Source organism: Penicillium arizonense (assembly GCF_001773325.1).
Source record: "Penicillium arizonense strain CBS 141311 chromosome Unknown PENARI_contig010, whole genome shotgun sequence".
Taxonomy (NCBI): domain Eukaryota; kingdom Fungi; phylum Ascomycota; class Eurotiomycetes; order Eurotiales; family Aspergillaceae; genus Penicillium; species Penicillium arizonense.
The window spans coordinates 111,056-130,668 of NW_019173287.1; the positions used below are offsets into that span (position 1 = coordinate 111,056).

Sequence of the window (19,613 nt, forward strand, 5' to 3'; positions counted from 1 at the left end):
ATTTCTTTCAGGGTCAGGGGCCACCACGTCAGGCGGCGCGAGAATAGATGAAAAGACAATGAAATTGATTCGAATGCCCAATATCTTCAATGAACACGGAAAAAAGAAATCCCAAGGAAAAAGAAGAAGAAGAGCAAAGGAAAATACGGTGAAGACAATCTAACGGTTTCTTGGCGGCGGGTAGGGCTCCAACCTGCATTGTATAGTTACTTCTCATATAACGTTACTTCATTCTTCATTCTACTCTCTCCTCCCTAATCCAATGTCCACTCTTCCCACCCTGCTTCTCAAGCAACCGAACAGCATCAATAACCATTCCCTTATCAACAGCCTTAAGCATATCATAAACCGTCAAAGCCGCCCCCATAGTAGCAGTCATAGCCTCCATTTCAACCCCCGTCCTGCCAAAGCAACTAACTGTCGCAACGATCTTCATAGAACCGAAGTCTATATTCTTTGGCTCATTCAATTCAACACTAACCTCCACCCCGGTAATTCCAATGCCAGGATGACATAATGGGACAATGTCCGGTGTGCGTTTAGCGGCCATGATGCCGGCGATCCGGGCGACGCTGAATACGTCGCCTTTGTGTGTTTGGCCTTTGCGCAGGATTGAATAGGGTCGTTTGTTTGAGAAGGAGACTGTACATGCCGCTGTGGCGAGGCGTTTTGTTTCTGGTTTTTCGGTGATTTGCGTCATGTGGACTGTTTTGGATGGGGTTAGATGTGGGAGGTCTGCATCGGAGGTTGTTGGGAGAGATGGGGATGGGCGAGAAGTGTTTTGATTTTGGTCTTTGGGGTCGGCTGTAGAGCGTCCGCTGTGGTAGAGACGAGCTTGGGAAGTAGGTGGTAAATGTGAGAGCATGTAGACTGGGATATTTGACCAGGGAGGGCTAGCTCTGGTTGTCAAAGAGTAGGTTGGTCTTTGTTTCGGTTTATTGTCTAGTTTATTTATCAGCCGATGATCCAAGAAATGATGTCCAAATTCATAAGTCGCATATGTACATGGTATCAAATATCGCCATATCCAAACAGAAGAAAAATATCGATCCAAGAGATGATTTACAAGTCATAAAACGTTTCCGATCATGAAAAAAGAACATATCTACCCACCAATCAAGATCATAGGCCGGTTTTTCATATCCTTCAGTTGGTCCATGCCAGCGTGTTTCGCCTTCTTGCGTTTCACGGCCATGCCGATAATATCGAGGATCTCGCGCTCTCGCTCGTTCACTAAGGCGCCTTCATCGCTAAGGCGGGATGCTGATTGGACAGTTTCTAGTAGTTGTAGATCGTTCATCGCATCTAAGTCAATCGGGTTTCCGGCGTTCTCTTTGCGAATAATGTCGCGCAGGGACACCTCGGCGTTACCAAACAGGCAGACCTTGAGGTTACCATCACTCGTGATGCGGAGTCGATTGCAGGTGCCACAGAAGTTGTGCGTCATACTCGTGATGAAACCAACGCGTCCCTCAAATCCAGGCACACGGTATGTCTTGCTCGTGTCATTCTTATGATCCGCCACTTTCTCAAAAGTAGGATACTTCTCCCGAATAACAGCCAGCATCTCCTGGTAAGGGAACATCTTGCCCTGGTTCCATTTGTTCCCATCGAAAGGCATGTACTCGATGAACCGCACTTCGATAGGCTTCTCACGGCCTAACTCCACGAACGGGAGAATCTCACGGTCATTCATACCCCTCATAACAACGCAATTGATCTTTAGTTTGATACCCGCTCCGACCTTATTCAATTCTAGAATACGATCGATGCTCTTCATCACAGCGTCGAATCCCTTGCGTCGCGTCATGATTTGGAATTGGAATGGGTCCAGCGTGTCAAGACTTAGATTAACACCCGTCAGTCCAGCCTCGACCATCGGATCTAGCTTCCGATGTAATGAGATCCCGTTGGTTGTAAGACACAGTTCCCGGAGTCCATTCTGCCGTAGCTTGCCAATGTCCTGCATCAACGGTACAATATCCTTCCGGACCGTCGGTTCCCCGCCTGTCAACCGGATCTTGGTAACGCCTTGTGAGACGAAAAGCGAAGATAGATAGAGGATCTCCGGGGATGTGAGCAGCTTGGCAGATGGCGATAGATCTATGCCTTCCTCGGGCATGCAGTACAAACACCGAAGATTGCACCGTTCCGTGACGCTGATGCGGAGATAGTCATGCTGGCGATTGAAGGTATCTGTAAGGAACTCGGAGAAAGGCTTCGCAGACTTGAGTGTCGATAACCGAGGGGAGACCTTGGAATGTGAAGGTAATTCAGGCGATGGGACGGTGGCGCTGGGTCTTGCGGCGGTGCTTTGGAGTCGAGTCTGAATCGCCTTATTCGGGCCCCAGGCAAGGGCTCTGGGGCACAGGATCCGCTTGCACAGTCCAGCCATCGTCATTCAGGGGGTAAAAAGTGGCATTCTGGGCAAATATATGCAAAAGTTGAGAGAATGAGGGGGTCGCATGGACATTCCTCTCAATGAGGGCGGCGGACTCCGCGCTGAGTCACGCTATCTCGGGAGCTTATCAATTTCCGCCTCACCCGCAGACTTCGACCATCTGAGAGCAGTACAGACAGAGTATTGACGTATTGACTGACTTTTTCATTTCAATTGGTCATTGCTATCTAAACTGCTAGCAGTTTTTGTACCCGCTTCACCAGGCTCTGCTCAAACTGCTCCACTCCGTCCTTCTGCTCGTTCATCTTGCCTTGTTTGATCACATACACTGACCGACGTCGCTGCGTCTCTTCGGTCTCTTCCTCTTGCAATCCTTCAAAGTCTTCATCGAGCTTGTGCTCTGTATCGCGCTTACCCTCGATCACAGACCGTACAAGGAAACGGTCGTGAGAAATCAAGAGAACAGCGCCATTGAAAGAGGAGAGAGCGGTAGCTAATGCAGTGACAGTATGGAAATCCAGATGAGTGGTGATTTCATCGAGAATGAGAAGCTGTGGTGCGCTCCAGACGATTCGGGCCAATGCAAGGCGAACCTGGATCGATGTTAGCTTGCTCAAATGAGACATCGCTGTTCCACTTACGAGCTGTCCGCCCGATAGCTTGCAAACGGGGACATCGGATGCAATGCGACCTGCTAACCCCATGGAAGAGAGCAGACCTCTAACAGTACCCTCATTCCATGAACCATCGGTTTCAGCCATTAACAAGCCCAGTGCAGTCAGACTAGGCTGGCCTCGACCAAGTTCTTGCAGATCTTCCACGGAGTGTTGACTGTAATAGCCCACTTTTAACCGTGAATGAGTTGACACCTTCCCTTTGGAAGGAGGGATCTGCCCCGTCAAAATACGGACCAGAGTTGTTTTCCCTGATCCATTCAGACCCATGATACCAACCCGATCACCCATGTGAACGACCAAGTTCACATCGTCCAGGATGACGCGTTCGGCCTTCTTGTACTGAAACACAATCCCTTCAAGTGAAACCAATGGACCAGGGAATCGCAGCTCAGTTGCATCGGGCAAACTCATAGTCGCACCCTTTTCATCCACAGGAACATCAATCTCCGCTCGACTGGTCAAGTGCCACCCAACAAGGTCACGGTTCAGCTTGAAACGGCCACCGTTCGCGCTGACTTGCAGACCCATCCGGTCATCAACCTTCTTTTGTCGCGACTTAGCCTGCCGCAGCTTATTCTCGTCATTAGTTTTCTTCCCAATCTTCATGTTCTCTCGAATGCTAGACTCCATATGGGCAATCTGCCGCTCCTGTGCTTCCTTCATGCGACCCAGATAGAGCTTCTGCTCCTCATAGTCTTGCTCGTAAGCCGACAAATTTCCTCGGAAATAGGTCAACTTCTGGTCTCGGAGAATGACAATCTCTTCACAGACCGCATTGATGAAATCGCGGTCATGCGAGACTAATACGATTGTTGTCTCTGATGTGTCTCGTAGCTGTTTCAGGTAATTCTCTAGCCAGACCACACCAAGCAGATCCAAGAAATTGGTTGGCTCGTCTAGGATCATGATATCGGGATCTTGCACTAGAACACTGGCTAGCATGCATCGCATACGCCAGCCACCAGAAAGCGTGGAGACCTTCTTTCCGAGCCCATCTTCTTTAAAGCCGAGACCGAGAAGAACTCGACGGGCTTGTTGCTCCATGTCGGCAAGTTTCATCTGGTTTCATGTCAGTGGGATGGATGGGTGTAGCTGTACAAATACCTACGTCTTCAAGTTGAGATTGTAGACTTTGCAATGTCTCAATGGCATCTTGGGTATCTGAGGCGACTGTTTCCACCTCAATAGCATCTACATCCTGTGCCAGCCTAGTGATGTCAGCTATGATCGTTGGTATGGAAATTTCACTTCATACATTTCCGATGCGGTCTCAAGCTTAACCTCGGCGGCTTTTAGATCCTTTCTCGCCTGGAGACCGCGAGCACCACTCTTCAAGCTTGCATTCTTATGAGCCAGGAAGAGATGCTTCTCGGCTTTCTGATGTCGGATTTTGCGAATGGCTCGTACAGGCTCCATGGGATCTTCAGTCTCGAAGCTCTTTGAGAGGTCTTCCATCCCAATCAGCTAAAGTGAACTGCGAATCTGTTGGAGATACATACACTCGACCATTCGAACAGCCTCATTCCGAGTCTCATCGCTGCTAAGAACAGATTCCAAAACAGTCTTGTCCTGGCTTTGGGCTGTGCCAAGATCATTATCCTGATCATCAGTCTGCTGCAAGATCGCCATGCAAGTGGCATGTGGAATGCCAGGGATAAGTTTCTCGGCCATTGCCCGAAGAAGAGCTGCAGATGTCAATATTGACAAACTCCGAGGTCTCGACGTCGATCTTACTTGACTTCCCAGTCCCATTTCGTCCAAGCAATCCATAATGAACCCCAGCCTTCAATCGTAAATGAGCATCCGAGATCAACTCTCGTCCTGCAGCCTTGGCTTTAGATTTACCCTTGGTCTTAGGTTTGGATGCATCTTCAGTGGAGTCGGCTGCAGAAGAAGTGACGATGATATTCAATCCATCCACGTCGATCTGTCACGGATTGATGACATGTTAATGATCAGATCGACAAATATATAAAGTGCAGTCGTACCTCCTTCGAAGGATTATCATCTAGCAGATGAAACCGTGTCTGTTTGCATGTTGCTAGGATAGCCGGTGTGGACATGATAGCTTTGAGTGCTAATTTGAAGTATTTGTGTTTGATGCTGTTATGTCCAAAAGATCCGAGTGTTGGAGGCGAATTCCATAGGGATCTCAGGAGTGTAAGTCTTGGAAGACCAGGACTTTAAAAGAGGGCAAACTCAGCACAGCCCCTTGAAAGATGAGTGCCACAGTGGCAGAAAATGACCATAATTGAGTCATGGAAATCAAAGTCGATCGATTCGATGTCAACTCGTCTATGGCGGGGTCCGAAAGGGGAAGTAGTTGGTGCCTGAGGCGCGATTCACATTCCTTGCTCGGTCATTTGCGGGGAGAGCCGCGCTCGTTTCAAAGCCGCGGTTTCGCGTATAATTATATAGTCCTTGGTGCTACGTGTGGATAGTTGTGAGTCACTGGTCTTGGCTTTGGTCATTTCTATGTTTGGTTTAGAGTTGTGACAATGGTTTAATGCGTATATGAATATATAAATTATCTGAGGAAGAAATAAGCAGTCACTGAGCCAGTTAGCTGAGGGCGGGGGAAAAGGCTAGTCAGAGAGCTAAGCCCCTCGGACTAGGTTGCAGCCCATGCTCTTTTGATGATTTGTCGATACAGCTATGGGGCTGACTCGCCTGACACTAGGAATTAAGCTAGTACATTGCGTAGGCACTTTGCTATTCCACAATTGTTGTCAGGTCGTCGTATAAGCTATTTTCCATGATTAGCCATCGACTTCCAAAAGGACTGTATAAGTCAACGAGAAGTGTTTGAGTAATGCTTTCGCATAAAGGACACGCAAGTCTGATAGCAGACGTTGGAGTTGATATCTAGAACTTCAACGCTATGATATCATTCACCAATATTCACCGAGGACAAAGGTCTAGAATATCCCTAGGGAATTTGAACTCATCACACATGTTGTCACGTTAGTTCTGAAGAGTCCAGTCAGTAGCAACGCGTGGAAATCTGCTCATTCGCTCCACATTGCGCATGGCCAGGGAAATCCAGGTCGAGTCCAAAGGCAGAGCAAAGTCCAGATCAACAGTGGAGCTGGACAGAAAAACACTTCTATTTTCCACGATTAGGTGTAAATCTAGATCTAGACCTTAATTCCAGATCTATCCACAGCATCTAGATCAAAGGGTTCAAGCGTCTCGAACATACCCACTCGCTCCGAAACGCGGGTCTACGAAGACTCGTCAGATAACCAAAGAAGCACGAAGGGTCTTGGGGCCTGGGTGATCAGGGAAACGGCGGGTCTTCAAATGAGGGAGTCGTCAGACAACCAGACTATGGACATGGGGAAAATTTGATCTAGACCAATGTCATTATATGCATTTGTAGGACACTGCAGACAATTGCAGTGTGGATTATGATAAAATCACGGATAGCAGATATCAACTGTAATACTCGTCAGTGAACGCGTGAAGTCAGTCTGATAAATATCAGCTCGTGGAAAATGCGAAGAATTGCCGGCCGGGGGCGCGAACCGAAGCCCTAACCATTGTTCACCGAGATTCGGTTTAATGCCCGGACCAGGAACACATTAATTCATAGTACTCCAAGCCATCAATTATCGGTCATATATCAGCGCCAGAGATCGCCACAGGGACTTACATAGTCTATTATTAAATATAAAAAACACGACAACTTCGGGCTGTGGCAGGCGCTTTCGCTCAGCCTCTTTGCACGCGGTCACTTGACGCGGCCGGGGATCAATTGTAACTCCGTCTCAGCCCTGGACGATCACTGGGCGCAGCGGGTCTTCCGAGAGTCGAGACTCACTGAAACAAGCGGGTATGATCTATTCCGCCACGCATTTCCATCGGTCTTAGCGATCGAAATACACAGGTTGAAGGATTGGAAAAAGAAGGTTCTAGGGCGCCAAGATATATCCACTACTGTATGAAGTAGAGAAATATCAAAATACAGGGCGCACAAAGTAAAAAGATCAACAGTTTGAGTCTGAAAATATAGACTCCGAATAAACTCGGAGAAGCTAACCATATTAGCAATAGCCGCATCACGTGAATCCGGAAGTCGCCCGAATTGTCCAGGATTGCCGTTTGAGATTCTTTTATAGCTGACCCGCTTGAACTCTGCTAAAGCTTATTGTCCAACTTTTCAGACGGATCCATCTGCTCCGGTATACCGTGGTTGTGGCCTCGCGTACAGGGCGAGACGCCGGAACGTACATCCCTGTGATGAAACAGATCACTCCCGTGGATGCGCTGGACTAGCTGCACCCTAGTTTCACCGTGACGAGGTGCATTCACATATGTGTTCTGGACCACGGTTTCTGTCTCGCCAGGGCGAGAGAGGCAAGCATCTGAATTACAGTAGCGGCTTATCTGCCGTATAGCCTGCCTAAAGAGGACTACGGCACCGAATTAGTTCCCCTATTGACACTAACCATAGTGATGATAGTCACCCCTAGTGCCAACCAGTTATTTGATTGAGTTCACTACGAAAGGGTGTCGCTATGCACATACATTTATGTTATTTCTTAAGGAATGTGTGTCATTTATACAAAAGCGTAGGTGGGTGTAAACAGAGACAGCACAGCCACCTGCGTCATGAATAGGCACAAGCACTCAGTACAATACAATACCAGGAATCTCCAAGTCTCAAGTTACCCGAACCAATAAGAGGCAATGGTTCATGGAGATTGACCCACTCTGTAAATAGTATTAACAACTATGCTGTAGCTATTGATCAAGAGAATGGATTGGTGGACAGTTAGTTGATCGTTAGTCCTGAAGAAAACATTAGACAATCACTAGTGTTAATGCTAATGTTCAAATGTGGTGATATACAGAATCGTGAGTATCCCTTGATACGGTATGGTAAACAAGCCCTATTTCAAGGTAATGCTGTAGCCAATCACGGGGTCACATTCCTCGGCCCCGCTGATTCAGCTGAAAGGACGCGCAATCCGATTTCTATTCCGGACCTCTCCTTCCCCTGTTTCCCTGGTTCTCCTCTTTGGCTTCATTTTCATTATCATTAAATCCTACTTTTCTCTCGTTTGGAATATTTTATCTATATCTATTTCCCTCGCTTACCCATCACCGATCACCTCACCTATTCACCGATTTACCTACCCACCAACTCATATAGCCTCTCCTACAGTAGTTGGGAGATAGGCTTATCATCTTCACCATGGCAACCCTCGCAGAGCATCCCATGCAACCCTCCGCCTCGCCCATGCCTATGATGACCGCTAGTTACGACCAAGACCTCGACTCCTTCATCAACATGGATCAACTCACCTACACATCCGACCCTGCCCGCTCCAAGATCACCATGACCAGCCAACCGTCGGTCGCAAGTACCGAGTTCAGCGCCAGCGATGCCCGCAGTGCCAGCTTCGCATCAAGTGGACAGTCCCCACTCGCTTTCCAGGCTCCTAGTCACCAGTACGATGAGCACAGACAACAAACTGGTCTGCCACCCGGTGCGCTCTCCATGACCTACAACCAGATCCCCATGGGATTCAACAACAGCCAGGGATTCCCCATGAACGGTGATGTGTATGCCGGTCATCACATGAAGCGTGAGGAGGCACCGTTCGATTTCAATGCCGCACCGGGCCGGAACCCATCGGAGATGGATATCGAATCCGACAACATGAACTCTTCGCCCTACTTCTACCAGGCACAACCCGGGAACAAGAACCAATATGTTGATCCTAGCGCTATTGGCGGCCACGAGCTGGCTCAGGCTGGTCCATCCACGCAGGTCGGTCGTATGTACCCTGGTATGCACCAGCAGGCCGCTATGGCCAAGGCCCAGCAACAAAAGCAGAGCGAGATGGTCCGCCACCAGATGCAGCAGCGCCCGGAACAAGTTCCTGCTGCTATGCCTCAGGCTCGTGGTCCTCGCAACCCTGACCCTGTGGTTGAGGAGCGTATCTCTCGCCTGCTTCAACAGATGCGTGCCAATGCCATGGCCAATGGCGAGGGTTCTCCCACCCCATCCAACGGCATGCCCCAGATGGCCAAGGCCCGCAAGGATGAGGCCGATATGGATGAGGATGAGCGTCTCCTTGCCAGCGAGGAGGGCAAGAAGCTCAGCAGCAAGGAGCGCCGTCAGTTGCGGAACAAGGTTTCTGCTCGCGCGTTCCGATCTCGTCGCAAGGGTACGACCACTTGAATCTATTTATCACTTTCTTTCGCTAATTTCTATAACTAGAATACATTGGTCAGCTCGAAAGCGAGGTGGCCGCCCGCACCAACGAGGCCCATGAAGTGCGTCTGCAGAACCGCGCTCTCTACGAAGAAAATGCTCGCCTGAACGACCTCGCCCGAATGCTCCTGGGATCTCCCCACTTCTCCTCTTTCCTCAACGACATGGGCGACACCCTACCCGCCCTCCCCCAGCAAACTCAACAACAGCAGCAGCAGCAGCAACCCCAGCAGGCCAAGCCCCAACCTCAGCCTTCCATGCAGGCTATGCCTCAAGAGTCCAACGCCAACCGCGGCCAGGAGTATCAGATGCAACAGAACCCCCAGGCCAACATCGTCATGGTCCCCAACCAGGGCATGGATCCTAACATGGGTATGAACAACGCTGGCTGGAACTCTGGCATCGACATGAACTTTGGCAACGCCTCCGTCTTCGCTGTCATGGAGGTCCCCGAGGGCCCTGCTCTTGACACTGATGTTCTCTCCGGCAAGTCGTCTCCCATTGGCCTTGCCGAGAACTTCAAGAACGACGCCCCCGTTGTCAGCCGTCCTGCTTCCGATTCGCCCCAGTCCGACATTGGTGTCGCTAACCCCGATGTCGAACTTGACGAGTCTGACCCTGCCTTTGCTCTCTTTGTTGACTCTCCTGCGCCCGCTTCCGACCTGACCTTCGAGGGTGTGACCAGCGAGAAGGCGTCCCAGTTTGAACTCATCGTCGATAACTCTGATGTCAGCACCGCTGCCAAGAGACGTTTCGACTCCCTCTGCCTCAGCATCGACGCCGCCTTCGAGCGTGTGTCTGCTGTCACTTCCTACCTTCAGTGATTCCCCACTCGCGTCCTGCCTCTCCGGCCTTCTTTTCTTTGTACATGTGATTCCTTTTACTCGGCACCCTGACTTATTGTCATCGCCTTGTGACTATACCATACTCCCCACGGTGAAATTTTGTGCTCTATTTTGCGGACCAGTCTTTTTTCAAATTTTCAAATATCGGGGAGTTTCAAGGCGCCTATCTTCATTATATCGTGTATCTCCCGCGATGGTTCTGGGTGGAATATCTGGAGTGGTTTCTCCTGGCGTATACAAGGTACTGTGGAGCAAAAGTCCAACCCTTGATAATTACGGCCATATGATTGTCTTTTTCGCATAGCCTGTGCTCCTTTTTCTTTTCTTGAATGTAGCTTAGCCAAATAGAATGTTTGTCAATTACTATCACTATTTCTTGTCCCAATATCTCCTATAAATCCTTCGTACGAAGGCAGCATCAGTAAACCTATTTCTCCTGGGTTCGACACTGTTGCACCAGGGCTTATATATACTACTGCGATCCTATCGCTATAAACCAGAAAACCCAGTGAATATAGCAGGCAATAGATATTAGCCAGTCACTATAGGAGTTGACGTTCAACATGGCCCCGGCCATCGCGCAAAATCGGTCGCTATTTTTTCAACGGGATCCACCAACCGTCAATGCTGCCAGGTTGCGACGGGGTTTCATTTTATTTCCCCTCAGTTCGCTTTCTACCAGCCAAGTTGGCTTCCCTTATAGCGCGCGGTGCCCTGTTTCCCACGGCCACTCGCGAGATCGCCTGGAGTGCGCTCCCTCGGACATCACCTTTGACCCTTCGAACGTACCGCATCAGCTGTGCCACGAACGGTGACTCACTACGCTCGAGACGCTTCTTACACCAGGCACCAATCCGACAAGCCCAGCCTCTACGAATCAGACAACCGGCAGTCCACCCCAGCGCGTTGATTATTCCTGCCCCACTCGTCCACCATCGACGCTCCAAGTCCGAAGACTACTTAATTTGCGAACCGTCCAAATTCGAAATCACCTCTTCTCCTCCAGAGCAGCGAGGTGCCAGACCAATGAAGTTCTTCTACCAGGTCATCACGACCCCGACGGCCGACACGCCCGGCACGGTCCTCTGTCTCAACTTCCCGGACAAGCGATACTTCTTCGGACAGCTAGCTGAAGGCACACAGCGCGCATGCACCGAACGCGGCGTGAAGCTCGGTTACCTTTCCGATGTATTCGTCACTGGGCGGACAGATTGGGCCAACACGGGCGGGTTGATTGGTATGATCTTGACGCTGGCCGATACGGTGGCGACTTCAGCTGCGGCCATTGAAGAGGAGAACCGGAACAAGGCCCGTCGTCGAGCTGAAAGAGAGGCCGCTGAGGCTTCGAGGAAAAACAAGAAGACTCAGAAATTGTCAGACAACAAGGACGAGAGACACGGTGTGGCTTATGTTGAGCGGGATGGTGAGCTTGTGGAACAAAAGGGGAACCTGACCATTCACGGGCCTACGAATCTTACGCATACGCTGGCTACAGCTCGGCGGTTTGTTTTCCGCAAGGGCATGCCCGTTTACTTGAAAGAGTACGACTCCGAGAGCCTTGCCAAGCAAGCAGCTATCGGTGCTGAAGATCCCTTCCAGACGCCTTCATGGGAAGACTCCAACATTAAGGTATGGGCTATGTCTATTAAGCCTCGCTCAGCTAGTCCTAGGCCCACGCAGAGGTCTAGCAGCCCACGGAAGCGGAGCTTGGATGAGTTCAAGGAGTCTGGACAACCCACAGATTATCTGGACCAACGCACCAAGGATCAGATGGTGAGACAGTCCATTGTGCAGGATATGTTCAATTCAACATGGAAGATGGATACCCTGTTCGAAACCCAGTTGTCTGAGGTTAAAATGCCCGCTGCCATGTTTGTTCGCAATCCCGTGACGAAGGATCTTGAGCCATACAAAGGTCCAGTGCCGGGGGATCAAGAACCCCTCCCTGATATCAAGGTCCTTGTTCGAAAGCCCTGGCCTGGTGCTACGGTCGAGAGTCTCCCACCTACTTCTCCCTCTAAGGAGGCAGTCTGCTATATCGTGCGGAACCATGATATTCGCGGAAAGTTCGATCCCAATAAAGCGAAAGAATTGAATGTGGAGAAGGGAGCTAAATATGCAGCTCTGACAAAGGGCCAGAATGTCCAGTCGTTGGATGGAAATACCATCACTCCAGATATGGTGCTGGGAGCTCCACGACCTGGAAAGGGTATTGCCATCATGGAAGTCCCCTCACCCGAGTATGTGGACGACCTGGTGAACAAGCCTGAATGGAAGTCACCTGCTGTGACTACCGAGCTGAAAGCCTTCATCTGGATTCTTGGACCGGGTGTTGCTGAACATCCCAAGTTCCAGGAATTCGTCGCCAGCTTCCCCGACTGCAAACACACTGTCTCAGGTACAGACCACACACCTAACTACCTGGCATTGGGTAGCGCTGCTAGCTCGACCGTTCGACTCGCACGTCTGAACAGCAGCAGCTATTCAGTTCCCGTGCATGACAATGTGACTCTGCCTCAGCCTGGTGCCCCGAATGCCGGTTCAGCATCTGCAATCGCAGCCCGGGAGAAGTCTCCTCTTGAGCCCATCGAACCTGGTTTCATCATCAACATGGAGCCCAACTTCGGCTTTAACACGGACGAGGTGATGTCCCGCTTCAATCCGACAAAGGCCCTGCATAAGATTCCACGTTCTGTAGAGCAACGGATGGAAGTCATTCGCAAGCGTATCGCCAAGCCTGCGTTCCAAAAGATGCTCCATGCCCAGCGCACGGAATGGCCTGGATCGGATGCAGAGATTATCGCCCTGGGCACTGGTTCCTCTATTCCATCCAAATACCGCAATGTCTCCGCAAACCTTGTTAAGGTGCCTGGTTATGGTTACTACCTTCTGGACTGTGGTGAAAATACTCTCGGTCAATTGAAGCGAGTCTTCGAGCCTGAGGAGCTTCGCGAGGTGTTCCAGAACCTGCGCATGATCTGGATCAGTCATTTGCATGCTGATCACCACCTAGGCACGGCCTCCGTGATTAAAGCCTGGTATCAGGAGAACTATGGCCTCAATCCCGCCCCTGCTCAGCCTGAGACTGATCTCGCAAAGATCCTCCAAGAGAAGCGCCTGTCCGTCGTATCGGATGATGCGATGATCGCTTGGCTGGAGGAGTACTCCGCTGTTGAAGACTTCGGATTCGATAAAGTCCTTCCTCTGTCTGCACACCCCGAAGTATCCGGCTCTCAAATAATCACAGAGTTTTCATACCGTCATCGGCCTGACAATGTATTCTCCGGTCATCGCACCTCAATGTCCTTCAATGACCGATTCTCTCCACTCACCTCTCTTCTCAAGTCTGCCACAGGCCTTGAAAACCTACTCACCTGCCGGGTCAAGCACTGCAAGGGTGCGCTCGCCGTGTCTCTCGTCTTCCCGCATGGATTCAAGATCTCCTATTCCGGCGACTGTAGACCATCCGCGAAGTTCGCCTCCATCGGCCAGGGATCAACAGTCCTCATCCACGAAGCCACCTTCGGACCCGATATGGTTGGATCCGCCATAGCCAAGCGCCACTCGACTTCCGCAGAGGCCATCGAAGTCGGCCGCCGCATGCAAGCGCGTGCCATCTTGCTCACGCATTTCAGTCAGCGCTACCAGAAGCTCACCTTTGTCGACAACCGTAAGGCAGATGCACCCCAGTCTACCCGTGACGCAGGCGCGAAGGAACCCGCCGATGCAGATATCCCATTCGATGATCCCCAAGACCAATCAGCTGCCGTGAGTGACACGCCATTGCCAGATGATCTCGGCTCAGCGATGCGACACGAATCCAAGCCTTATGGTGGTCTCATCACTGGAGCGATGGACTACATGCGCATCAAGGTCGGAGATTTCGCGCTCGCCCAGGCCTACGCGCCGGCGCTTGAGAAACTCGTCGAGTTAATGGAACGCGCAACCATCGAAGAAACAGAGCGGTTGAAGAAGGTCCGCCAGGAAGAAGAGAATGCTCGCAAGGCGAAGACCAATAAAAAATGGGCCAAGCAAATGGCTGCTGCTGGCGCTGCGGCGGCTGCTGCTGCGGCGACAGTTGAAACCGATGATGTTCCAGCCACTGACTCGAATGCTCGGTCTGTCTGGAGCGCAAGCGAAAGTGAAGCTGGATGGGAGACAAGTGATTACGAGGAGTAATATTTGGAGCCTCTGCATATTATACCATACTGTGAATACGCTGCATTTTACATAGCATCTGACGCAAGGAGCGGCAAATAAGCTGGGGTGCGGAGATGTCATAGATCTAGGTGTCTTGACAAAATAAAAGCAAGAACTCCGCACCAATCGGCTCTTCTCTCTACTTCTATATTCCTCTCGCCGTATAGTTCACATATACATATATTTATATACTTATCAGTTATCGCCTTACCCCAACTGGCACTTAGCGCCCCCTCACCGCCCCACGGCCTAGACACTCATACTCCCCGGACTTCCCTCCCTACATCTTGTAAATTCCCAGGTACTTCCTATTTCTGGTCTGCAAGATGACCACTCTCATTCCCCGTGAGCCATACTCTCAGGATGAGCTCGCTCGTCTCTATCCTGAGAGCTTGAAGCTCCAGCTGGTCCAAGTTGTACGTGATCCCGACCCCAATTGACTCAACGACCGTGGCTAACCAGCATAGTTCCTTCGCCATGGTGAGAAGCTCATTCACAGGTATACATTTTCAAAGAACAAATCTAACCGATCCCAGGCGAACGCACGCCTGTTTCCTCACGATTCTCAAATGTATGCTTCCATTGATACCCAACCGCGATCTCCGACGGTTTCCGCTGACACTTCTCCAAGACAGGCCTAAGTCCATGTACGCGAACCATCCCAACCGATCTGATCTGAACAAAAACGATGAACTGATCACCATAAGACTGGCCATACTGTGGCGTCGCAAGACGCATGGTGCAGATGGCATCTAGCAGTAAAGACCTCTCAACATGGAACGGATTCCAATGGCGCCGGAAAATGGAAGCATTCGGCAGCAATGATGAGTCAGTGGTAGCACCAGGACCGGGCGGGGAAATCGAGGCCATGTGGTATGTTCTAAGAGGAGCTCTTCCACCGGAGTCCGGGGTACGGAGTACCTTGGGAAGCTATACGGAGTACTGACGGATTTCGATTTCGATTTCAAGCCTGCACGGCGAGCTCACAGACAAGGGTCGCGAGACGACATATGCGCTCGGACAGCGACTGCGCCATCTTTATGTGGATCAGCTCGGGTTCATGCCTAAGATCAAGTCCGATGCCGAGGACATGTACCTGCGCGCTACGCCGATCCCCCGCGCGCTGGAGTCGCTCCAGGAGGCCTTCTGGGGAATGTACCCTGCCAGCGCGCGCACGCTTGACTTCCCACCCCCAGTTATTGTAGCTCGACAGGTTTCTGAGGAGACTCTTTTCCCTAATGAAGGGAATTGTAAACGATTCCGACAGCTGGCTCGGCTTTTTGCCGATCGTGCCGCGGAACGATGTACGTGCTGATCAGCCGGTTAGGATGCTGGGTAATCGTTGCTAATGTTTAATAGGGAATGACTCTGAACAAATGGCATACCTGAACGGCCTTTGGTCTAAGTACATGCCCGAGGCTTCGCCTAGGGTTGCTGTTGATGCTCATCCTCGTCTTTCTGGTATTATGGATACCATCAATGCTACTGATGCCCATGGACCAAGCACTAAGCTTCCATCTGAGTTCTATGACAAGAAGGGTCGTGCTGTTTTAGACCGCATCTCGGTCGAAGAGTGGTTTGCCGGTTACGGTGAGAGCGCGGAGTACCGCAAGTTGGGTATTGGTGCTCTCATGGGTGATGTCGTTGACCGCATGGTCAGTACTGCTGTTGAGGGCGGATGGCGCAGTGAGAGCGCTGCCTCTGGGTCCGGTAACCCCGAGACTGGCAAGGCTATCAAGTTCGCCATGAGCGGATGCCACGACACCACCCTCGCAGCCATTCTGTCTAGTGTCGGCGGATTCCAGAACGAGTCCTGGCCTCCTTTCACTTCGTCTATTGCAGTTGAGCTTTTCTCACAGGCTCCTCGCTCCGACGCCAACGCCGGAACTATGCTTGAGGAGTTCTCCAACCCATCTGTCTCCAAGAAGCGCGGTGTCCTCTCCTCGCTGCTCGGAAAGTCCGCACCGAAGCAACCCACCCCATCCGACACAGCACGCGCACCTATCTCGTCCCTTCCCGATGCCTCCCGGGAATCCCTTCGGAAGCACTATGTTCGCCTCCGCTACAATGACCGCCCTGTCACTATCCCCGGCTGCGCCGCCAAGCCCGAGAACCACCTACCTGGCGACGAGACGTTCTGTACCCTGGATGCTTTCAAGTCGATTGTTGACAAGTTTACCCCGAAGAACTGGCAAAGCGAGTGCACAGAGAACCTCGGCGCAGGCCTACATGGCCCTGGTGATCGTGAGCGATCCCCGGCTGGCTTCTAGACATTCCATAGACTACTGAAATGCCGTCCTTTCCAATGCAGATACCTCGTGTACATTCAGAACACTTCTTCACGATGGACAAGTAGACAATCAGCTACTCTTCCTATTCGCAGCTTCCTCCGCCCTAATCGCCTTAAGCTGGAATGGGAATTGGTGAGGTTGTGAAGTTAAGGCGCTGATAGCAGGTCTTATTGCTGAACGCCGACGTAGGGCGGAGGATTACGTGATCACAGCGTGTGCAAGGCTGCTGATTGCAAGGACTGAATATGTCCAATCGAATATTTTGAACCTTACTGCTTGATTCATAGTGGTAGATTCTGTTTATCGTCTGTTTCTGGGGATTTAAATGGGTGTATGTGGTGCATTCCCGCAAGTCAGCTCTCTCGTCTAGCCCTACATCTGGCCACCCAATCCCGTAAACCCATTTTTTACGAAGACAAGCCTGCAAGGATTACACAACAGTCCAATCAAAGAAGACTTAATACTCAATTTCAAAGCCATGCCGTCAAATGAGGACCGTGAAAGTCAGCGGCGTCAACCAGGTACCTTGCGGACTGTCTACGCCAGCCACACAGAACACAGCATTTATCATCGGTACTTTGCGTACTATAGTTCATTGGACTGGCCATGGCCCCACTGGTATCTATTCCACCTTGGGGGACCTGTATTGGTATCTGTACTACATAGCAAATATAACTAACAGCGTCAAAGGGTGAGGAACTTGGAGGCGATGCCCAGGGGGAGATAAAAAGAGTTGCCCGCAAGGTGTTTCGTGTATTATATCCTAGGTTTCATGAGTATCTAGACTTTTCAATCTTTTTCTTTCTCTTTCAAGTGGTATACGCATTGAGAAAACACTGTCATTATGGTCATCGATTCTGGAAGAGATGGCGTCGACTATCATGTCCCAACTCCCGAGGAACAGCCTAAGACTCGGCAAATGCCTGTAACTCTGCTTTCGGGATTCCTGGTATGATTCAAATACGATTGGTTTGTGAGCATGGCTAACAAGAATAACTCTTGCACAGGGAAGTGGCAAGACCACTCTCCTCAAGCATATTCTCAAGTCCCCGGACCACGGGCTGAGAGTCGCAGTCATTGTCAATGATATGAGCTCGTAAGTGTACAATTGCATGACCAACACAAACCATATACTTATTGTCCCTTCTACTAGGCTGAACATCGACGCTGCCCTCATCAAAAACCACAAAGTCTCCCAGACAACCGAGAAACTCATTCAGCTCCAAAACGGATGTATTTGCTGTACCCTCCGAGGGGACTTGCTCTCTGAGCTGGCAAGCTTGACCAAGCAGAATGAAGTTGACTATGTCATTATCGAGAGCACAGGCATTAGTGAACCCATGCAAGTCGCCGAGACTTTCACAGCTGAGTTCAGCTCTGCCATGTTGGAGGCTGAGGGTCAAATTGCAGCTGAAAACGATGCCGACGCAAAGAAGATCCTGAATGAAATGTATGATCCCAGATATACCTTGTCCGTGTCTCACAAGCTAACATGTCTTGATATAGTGTGGAACTGGGCGGCCTACACACCATGGCCCGACTGGATACAACAGTCACCGTCATCGACGCATTCAATCTGCTATCCAACTTCGACACAACAGAGTTCCTTTCTGATAGATACGGGAAAGACGAAATTGTTCCCGAGGACGAACGCACAATTTCCGATCTCATGGTTGATCAAATCGAATTCGCCGATGTGTTGATTCTTAACAAGATCGAGACAGTTGACCAAGCCACTCGGGACAAGATCATGCAGTTGCTGAAGTTGTTGAACCCAGATGCAAAAATCCTCGAGTCAAGTTACTCACAAGTGGATGTTCGTCAGATCATCGATACAAACAAGTTTGACTTTGTTCGCGCTGCGTCTGGTGCTGGATGGCTTCGTAGTTTGCACGAGATGACTGTTCAGAAAACCGGCAATGGTGATCGCATGGCGCCCAAGCCAGAGACCTTAGAGTTAGTATTCCTTGTTACCACCCCTGTTGATAGATATTCGCTAAAGTTGTCACAGGTATGGTATAAACAACTTCGTCTACACGGCTCGTCGACCATTCCATCCCCGTCGCATCTTCGCCCTTCTCCATGACAAGTTTATCATTCTCCAGAACAACGAAGTCGAAGAAGAAGATGACGAAATGGAAGAAGGCGGAGACGAAGACGAAGATGCAATGGAAACAGACACCGAATCAGTGGAAGACTTCGACCAACCAGACCCAAACGACATCCTCAACAACAAGAGAGCACACCCAGCATTTGGACCAGTCCTACGCTCCAAGGGCTTCTTCTGGCTAACCACTCGCCCATGGCAATTTGGCGAATGGAGCCAAGCAGGCGGTATGATGACCGTCGGCTGTGGTGGACCTTGGTTCGCCGAAGTCCCTGATGAAGCCTGGCCTGAAGATCAAGATGTGCGACAGTCCATCAAGGATGATTTCCAAGGGCCTTGGGGTGATCGGCGCCAGGAGCTTGTGTTTATCGGTGAGGGGATTGACAAGGTTAAGATCAGTGCTTTGCTTGATGAGTGTCTCCTTGACGATAAGGACATGAAGAAGTGGGAAAAGGTAATGAAGAACAAGAAGCTGAGCAGAGAGGAGAAGAGCGATAAGTTGGCTAAGATGTGGGAAGATGGTTGGGAGGAATGGCCTGCTTTTGAGGTTGAGGAAGAAGAGGAGGAACAGGCGCAAGGGACGCACCGGGTCAGCGAGTATCTCGGCCCTAAGCATGACCATAAACATGCTCATTCTCATGGACATAGCCGGATGATTGCAGCTTAAGTGTTGAGACTAAAAGGTAAAAAGCAGTTTTCTTTTATGTGAGATACAATGGCCGAATGATTAGAGGATATATAGAGACGCTCCTAGCCTTGAATCTAAAATTCTAAGATATATCTTCATTCCAGCATCTGAGTTATTGGTGATCTCTTTTATGTTATATACTTACAATATTCTACGTCTTCCAAGGCCTTGGGGTCTG

The 19,613-nt window shown here is 50.4% G+C and overlaps 5 protein-coding genes across 5 annotated transcripts; 3 read left to right on the top strand and 2 right to left on the bottom strand.

Annotated features, from left to right (window-relative positions):
* Positions 1-235: 235 nt before the first annotated feature.
* On the bottom strand, positions 236-2,395 carry PENARI_c010G00939 (molybdopterin cofactor biosynthetic protein; the record flags this gene model as incomplete). Its single annotated transcript, XM_022632117.1, has 2 exons — positions 236-942; positions 1,114-2,395. The coding sequence occupies 2 exons, from the start codon at positions 2,393-2,395 to the stop codon at positions 236-238; spliced, it is 1,989 nt and encodes a 662-aa protein (XP_022487862.1).
* A 233-nt stretch (positions 2,396-2,628) lies between these two features.
* PENARI_c010G03786 (ABC-F family ATP-binding cassette domain-containing protein) lies at positions 2,629-5,141 on the bottom strand (the record flags this gene model as incomplete). Its single annotated transcript, XM_022632201.1, has 7 exons — positions 2,629-2,994; positions 3,043-4,137; positions 4,187-4,286; positions 4,334-4,526; positions 4,578-4,763; positions 4,813-5,005; positions 5,067-5,141. 7 exons carry the CDS (start codon positions 5,139-5,141, stop codon positions 2,629-2,631), a joined length of 2,208 nt encoding a protein of 735 aa, XP_022488010.1.
* A 3,137-nt stretch (positions 5,142-8,278) lies between these two features.
* Positions 8,279-14,328, top strand: PENARI_c010G01841 (uncharacterized protein; the record flags this gene model as incomplete). Its single annotated transcript, XM_022632141.1, has 3 exons — positions 8,279-9,257; positions 9,311-10,096; positions 10,853-14,328. The coding sequence occupies 3 exons, from the start codon at positions 8,279-8,281 to the stop codon at positions 14,326-14,328; spliced, it is 5,241 nt and encodes a 1,746-aa protein (XP_022487923.1).
* Positions 14,329-14,675: 347 nt separating this feature from the next.
* Positions 14,676-16,619, top strand: PENARI_c010G07248 (putative acid phosphatase; the record flags this gene model as incomplete). The annotated part of the gene is made up of 7 exons (XM_022632289.1): positions 14,676-14,765; positions 14,817-14,829; positions 14,886-14,920; positions 14,981-14,996; positions 15,057-15,222; positions 15,319-15,653; positions 15,709-16,619. 7 exons carry the CDS (start codon positions 14,676-14,678, stop codon positions 16,617-16,619), a joined length of 1,566 nt encoding a protein of 521 aa, XP_022487988.1.
* Positions 16,620-17,484: 865 nt separating this feature from the next.
* PENARI_c010G00065 (uncharacterized protein) lies at positions 17,485-19,414 on the top strand (the record flags this gene model as incomplete). Its single annotated transcript, XM_022632088.1, has 5 exons — positions 17,485-17,589; positions 17,648-17,736; positions 17,794-18,090; positions 18,147-18,596; positions 18,652-19,414. The coding sequence occupies 5 exons, from the start codon at positions 17,485-17,487 to the stop codon at positions 19,412-19,414; spliced, it is 1,704 nt and encodes a 567-aa protein (XP_022487857.1).
* Positions 19,415-19,613: the final 199 nt, after the last annotated feature.